The sequence below is a fragment of the Sminthopsis crassicaudata genome, chromosome 2, assembly GCF_048593235.1.
Source record: "Sminthopsis crassicaudata isolate SCR6 chromosome 2, ASM4859323v1, whole genome shotgun sequence".
NCBI classification, from domain to species: domain Eukaryota; kingdom Metazoa; phylum Chordata; class Mammalia; order Dasyuromorphia; family Dasyuridae; genus Sminthopsis; species Sminthopsis crassicaudata.
In genome coordinates this window covers 422,730,619-422,737,571 of record NC_133618.1, presented here as the reverse complement: position 1 = coordinate 422,737,571, position 6,953 = coordinate 422,730,619, and the positions used below count along the sequence as shown (strand labels likewise).

General features: G+C 40.6%; 1 protein-coding gene across 1 annotated transcript in view; it reads right to left on the bottom strand.

The window, feature by feature from the left end:
* The window catches only part of DOCK2 (dedicator of cytokinesis 2), a 491,936-nt gene that overhangs the window by 19,523 nt on the left and 465,460 nt on the right, over window positions 1–6,953 (bottom strand). The window contains 4 exon segments of the mRNA XM_074292033.1: window positions 437–523; window positions 1,624–1,708; window positions 2,878–2,959; window positions 6,462–6,603. Of these exon segments, the coding sequence (XP_074148134.1) occupies window positions 437–523; window positions 1,624–1,708; window positions 2,878–2,959; window positions 6,462–6,603 (396 nt within the window).

Here is a 6,953-nt window from a genome sequence, read left to right as displayed (position 1 = left end):
TATGCAAAGTCATCAGCCTCATTCTTTCCTTCAGAATCTTTGGAATCCAGTGGCAAGGTGTTAGGTCAAGGTATAGGTCAAGACAACTGGCAATGGCCCCAGACCCTAGCTTTTAAGGTAAGGTCTTAACCAAACCTCAGTTGGTCTAAGGTAACCCCCAATCTGCAGTTAAAAGTTAAGTAAGAACTGAAGTAAAGATGGTGTACTGCACTTTCACAAAAGAAGTCAGGGAGGGGAAGCCCCTCAGACCAGAAAGAACTGGTAACCCCAGACTGTAAGTACTTAATATATCTTTGTTAACAGATTGATTAACATCCCCTGATTCTGACAGTGGCCCCAAGCCAACTATTCAGCTATGCTTTTAAAGCCAGAACAATTTCCAAAAGGTGGTTGTTGTGTGGTTTTTACAAACTCCATTCTTTGCTCACATACTTACTTGGGACATGGCAATCACCTCAAACCATCGAAGGATCCCTGGGAGCTTGTATGCTGTCACAAAGGATGTTCTCTCAATCCACATTGACTAATCAGCATGAGCAAATAAGGGCAGAAAAGGAACATGGGATTAAATCATGTAATACCCACAGGGCTATGAATAGTTCAACAGACACAAAGCTAACTTTTTCTTCTCAGATTAAAAGAAGCTTTGCAGGTCATGGAAATACTAACTTCTCCCCAAAGATATTTTGCCAACATTAAGCCTAAACTCTCCCAGGTGTTTGGGGAAATAGCTGGTGAGGATTTTAGAATCACGTTTCCAGTCCCTAAAGCTGGGTACAAGAAGATTCTTCCCTGTAAGGGAATGCACACGTAGAAGAATATTCAGGGGAATTGTATTAGCTTCAAGGTCCTTACAGCTTTTTCATTGATATTTTTTGTTTGGTCTGATTTAATCAACAACCCCAAAGTTCAACCAGCCAAAGGGTTGTCAGTTTAACAGAGTTGCTGAATGTTTTGTTTGTCAATCATAGGTGGACCTCTTGTAACCCTCAAAAAATGAAGTGTTTTTGAATAGACCTGGAATTGTACAGGAATGAGGGAAAACCTGATTGAGGAGATCAAGGAAGTAACCATGCTTTTGCTGATTTTGCTTTTGTTTCCTCAAACTTTAGATCAGACAAAATCCATCTTGGGTTGGTGGTTATTTGCTCCTTTGACAGCAGAGGGGGTGAGAGGGAATTAAAAAACAAAACAAAACAAAAAACTTCAGACAGCCACTTTGATAAAGCCACAATTAGTAATTTGGGTACCTGGGGCTAAACATCAATTCAATTTTTTTTTTTTAAAGAACAGAAAAGTTGATTTTAGATGCTTGGAGGTAGATTGTGATAAAAGATCTACACCAGTGGAGAAACCAGACCTCTAGAAGACAAGGAAGCCGACTCTGGGAACAGAGCTGGGGTGGGTCAGGGCAGGACCCAGGCATGACTTTAGGATGGAGAGGCAATGAATTTCTTTTATTTTAGGTATTTATTCTTGCTAAGTAGGTGTTAAAGTCAATTGATTCTATGTTGCAGAAGAGTTTGAAGGCTGTTAGATCCTTTTACATTTTGGTGCCCTGGGATAAAACACCAATGCCCCCCACATTGGTTATAATTTTGAGCTCTGATGAAAGATACTCACAGCAAATTCATTTTCAGGGTCAACTGTTCCCTTCCGCACTGGCCTAGAGTAATGGAATCGTTGCACATAGTTTGATTTATAAAAACTGAAAAATAAAAGACATCTGTTGTCAGTGCCTCTAGTTCCTGGGAATGGGATAATAGAAGAACAGATCTAATTTCCTGAACTGATTACTGAGGGGAAATCCCCCTTTCACAGAGAAAACTAACTTTAGGACTGATATATGAGGAAAAAGTCAACCCCTAAATTCTGACCCCTTTGCAGCCAATATTTCTTTTCCTTGGTCTTGGAATATAATTCAGCAATCTCAAATACATGTATTTTTGTTAAATCCCTCTTTCCTCCAATCTCTCACCCCTCCTGTGGGCCAAATGATTGTATCACCTCCTTAGGAGCCAACAGCATGGCCACATGTTGGCTGAACTCTCCAGACTTATTAATGAGCTGGGTCAAGCTCACCTTGTCCTACAACTTCCCTGCAGTCCACACTGACATCTGATCATCTGATGTTGCAGCTACGATGCTGAAATGGGGCAGCCTGCTCTCCTGAAGAGAATTGATGGGCATCTCTCCTCCTCTTCTCCCTGCCCCTAGGAACTCCCAATGAAAGCAGTCTTTTTTCATAGTCAACAACTGCTGCAGTCTTAGAAAGACCCCCCAGAAGAATAGTCCAGAGCACACTGCAGTGATTGCTTTGCTGAATGGAACTTGTATCAGGGACATAGGCTGGGTAGCAGTCAGAAGCCTGGGAAGCTGATCTGAATTTCACATTAACATCCAAAGAATCCTGTTAGCCAATGTCTGTCTATATTTCCATTCTCTTTATGCCAGCAAAATCCCATACGGAGGTCACAACAGCAGCAGCTACCTTTTCCTTTCTCCTCCACGTGGAGCACCTGGTCAGAATGGCACTGCAGTAGGGCATCTGGCATCCCTTTCAGTTCAGCCTGACATATCTCCGAGTTCCAGCCTATTAATTCGATCTTTGTTTATTGAGGATGTCTATACTACACTGGATGCCAGAAATGCTGTCCTCCCTTGGTCGCAGCATTGGCCCATTTCAGGGAAAGCAGCTGAGACTACTTCCCCTATGAAGGGGAAAAGAGGAGCAGGGTTTCTTCAGGGAGAGCTGTTTCTGAGGAGGTTGGGGTGGAGAGAATGGAGGCACAGGCTGATGCTTCCTTCATCACTAGCCCAAAGAACAGGAAGGTAAACTCCTGCTTCCCTATACAGAGCATAGAAAGAGAGGCTTACTTTATAATCTGGTCAGGAACAGGCTTGTTCTTGAACCTAGGATGTTCATCCAAGACAGGCTGGACTGTGAAGCATTGAATATCTGAATGGCACTGAGTTAAGGGCTTATAACCTCAGCAGCCATTGATCAGACACACACCTGGTTGTGGAGCAGTGAGGTTCTTTCCCCAGACCAACCATCCTCACAAAGTGGTTCTGAAGCAACCAAATCCAACCCACTTCCACCTCCTTATTGGCTGAGCACTAGACAGGCTAATGCTTGTCAACTCAGGCCCCCATTAAGGTTGTCTGTCAGGTATCAGCTGGCAAAACACCATAGAACTCAGCTCTCCCCGCTACCAAGAAGGATCTTCTTCCTAGCCTCGAGTTGGCCAGAGGAAGATTTAATCAATTAACTAATTATCATCAGTTATAATTTAATTGGTTTATTTAATGATTTTTTAAGCAAAAAAAACACTTAATTATTTAAGCACAAGACATGCCAAGCAAGAGAATAGGGGACACCAGTAGTAGTCAGAGCCTCTCCTTTTTTTGTTTAGCCCTGACCTTCTTCCTCAGAATCCCTTATCTGGATAACAGGGTGTGGGGAAGGGGAAACACTAGCAGCTGGAAGTAATGGGGAAGGTGTAGAAATTGTCAACTGAGATGAGTTTGGAGGGAATCTCAAATTCCCAAGAAGTACAAGTGAAGAGGGAGGGAATTCCAGTAATAGGGTTTTGGCCTGTGTTAAGGCTGGGAGAAAGAGTGGTACAGATACAAATTAATAGGAAGGCAGGCTGCTTGGATCATAGAGAGTTATGTATGATAAACATAGAAGGGTGGGTAGGAACCAGGTGACAAATAGCTTTAAATGTCAAGCAAAAGAGTGTGCATTTGATCCTAGAGGAAACAGAAAGCTATTAGAATTCACTGAGCTGCGGGCCTCGTTTTTAGGATTAAAAAAATACAATATATATTTTATACACAAATAATGTATAAAATGAGAGGGTTAACCTAAGTTGACTCCTAACCTCCCTTCTGGCTCTAATACTCCAGTACTCTATGCATTGGATTATTTTTGATCAGAACAGAAGGAATTTTAAATATTAGAAGTTTTAACCAATGTTGTTGGGTTAAAAATCATGGTTTTTGTTCTTAGCAACTTGCCCCAGTCCAAAAGATTGTTCTTTTCTCCCTCTCTACTAAGTGCAATTAGCATAACTTCTTCCACAGACAGCTCCTTAGAAATGAATGAGTGGCTGTAATTTCAGAACAGCTGATGTGTCTATGCAAAGAAATATAGCTCTGGAGGCTGGAACTTGAAGGGCTGGGGAAAGATGAATTAGCAACAGAAAAGATCTCTTCCTTTCAAGTACCCAACTCACTCCCACCCCTTACCTCTTGGCCTTCTTTTTAAAAGAAGATAAGAAAAACAAGCTGTTTTAAAATCTTCTCATTAGAAAACACAATAGTTAAAAGGTTAAATGGCTGGTCAGTACAGCATTTTGGCCTCTCCAAATGTAAGGGCCTTACTTTGGATTACATTAGAAATATCAGATTTTCATTTGTAGCTGTCCCCTTCAGACCAGTGGCATTTTCCCTCTAAAGAATCAGAAGTTCCAGGGTAGGGTAAGAATGAAGGGCAAAGAGACATAATGAAAAGGTTACAGATGAATATTTATCACTCTGAGGGAGAAAATATTTGGAATTAGGTTCAGGAGACTTGGCAGGCCAGCCATTCAACTTGCCATTCATGTTTTAAGGACTTAACCTAATTTGTGCTTATGGGGGAGTTGTTTGAAGACTGCCAGGGTAAATGCTATTCTTCTACTGAGCCCCTGCCTGACTGGGACTGTTTTATCTTTGCATTTATGGTGTACCTGTCATCATCACAAGTGGAACCTTTATTATCCTCTGACCTCCCCTCATGCTCTTTTTCCTCTTCTTCCCATTTCACTCCACTGGCTGATGATCACATGCAACTTGGACTTCAAGGTGCCTTTGGACTTGGGCTTCTGTCTATACTGAGCTTCCTTATAAGGATGCTGATGGCAGTTCCTTATTCTAAAATGGTCTGCTTCTTGGTTCATGATTTATGGGTGATAACTGCAGTAGGCAGACTGAGATCTATTGCCTAAATAAAAGGGGTGGCTTGATGTGGTGGATAAAACACTGAACCAGGTAGAAACAGAAGACCCAAGTTCTAGGATTGCTCCTGCCAAGATTGGGCAAATCAAACCAGCTGGTGACTTTGTTCTTACTGCTTCCCCTCAGTTTCCACATCTGTAAAGGGATAATGATACCAGTTCCAGGGAGTTGTCAATAAGGATCAAAAAATATGTGATGTATAGAAAGGGCTTTGTAAAGCCTAAAATATTTTGTAAACTGCATAGCACTGTGGAAGCACAAAGCAGTATTCCCTCAGCCATTATCAGTCCCTTTTTTATTGTTTGTTCAGCTCTACTTGATCGCTGTTGGGGTTCTCTTGGCAAAGATACTAGAGTGGTTGGCCATTTTCTTTGCCAGCCAATTTTATAGATGAAGAAATCGAGGCAAATAGGGTTGAATGACTTTACCAGTGTCACACAGTCTGTGTATGAGGCCAAATATGAAAACAGGTCTTCTTGGATTGGGAATGGAGCATTAGCTCTGGAGTCAGGAAGATCCAGAACAATTACTTAACTCCATTTGCCTCAATGTCTTCTTCTGTAAAATGAGTCAGAAAAGGAAATGACAAACTATTTCAGTATCTCTGTCAAGAAAATTCCAAATAAGGTTACATAAAGTGGAACACAATTGCGAATACTTCATAACAAAATTTTCTGAGTCCAAACTCCCTGAGCCACCTAGCTATATCCAAGGCAAACAGAAGTTAAATGATAATAGAGGTTAAAATAATAAAGATCATGCAGCTAGTAAGTGTCTTAGGCCAAATTTGAATTCAAGTGTTCCTGACTCCAGGACCACTGTTCTGCGATTACACTATCTTGCTGCCTTAGCTTCCAGTGCCATCACCTATGAAATACTTGAAATCTTTTCTCTCTCCCTCTTGTGATTACTTGGTGTTACTTTTTTTCACTTTGTATTTATTTACTTGGAAACATGTTTCATCTCGCAAGAAGAATGAAAGATCCTTGAAAGCAAGGACTGTTTCATTTTTTTACTATGTATCCTGGACTCTTGGCATAGTTACTAAATATAAAATAATATTAGCTTACATTTACATGGCACTTTTAGGTTTGCAAAGTATTTCCATATCTTATCTCAGTTAATTCTCTAAATAAACCTAGAGAGTACTATTATTAATAACTTCATCATACAGAGACTGAGAGAGGTTAGATGACATTCAGCTTCATACGGTTAGCAAGTATTCAAATCTGGTCTTTCTGACATATATGTTGCCACACAATGTTATATAGCTATTTAAATGTTTGTTGAATGAATTATATAGTCAATGCAATATAAAGTCTAGAATTTTTTGCCTTTTTATTCCTAGAACCTAGCAGAGTCCCTTGTATGTAGTGGGCATAATTGCCTGCTACATGAGTAAATAAATGAATAGATGAATGACCTGCCAGTTCATCTACCCTCCAGTGTAAGGATACGTTGGCCAGGAGAATTCTTTACATCATCCCCTGGGGCAGATGTCGTGTTCATTTTCTCTGCATTGGGGAACTGGCTCATCAATTGGATTTGGAAATCCTCCCTCCGCTCATATTCCTTGCCACGGTAGATGAATACTTTGTTCTGTGGAGAAATGACATAACAATGCCTAAGATTACCATAATGACTTTTCCTTCAAGAAATTGTGGGCACTTCTAAAATGAGATTGGATCTCTGCTACTCTAAGGTCTTCTCCTGATTTTCTATGCCTTGCTCACCAAAATAATTTTCCATAAATCCTATCTTCACTATGTCATGTTCCCACTAATGAACTTACTCCCTATCATATGCAAACTAAACCTGGTACTAAAGACCCTTCATCAGTTGCTCATGGGACCCACCTTACAACCTACTTCTTTTGCTTTTGATCAAGACCTTCCTCTCTGCTGTTCACAAACCATTCTTTTTATTATAGTTTCTTTTTTTTACTCATC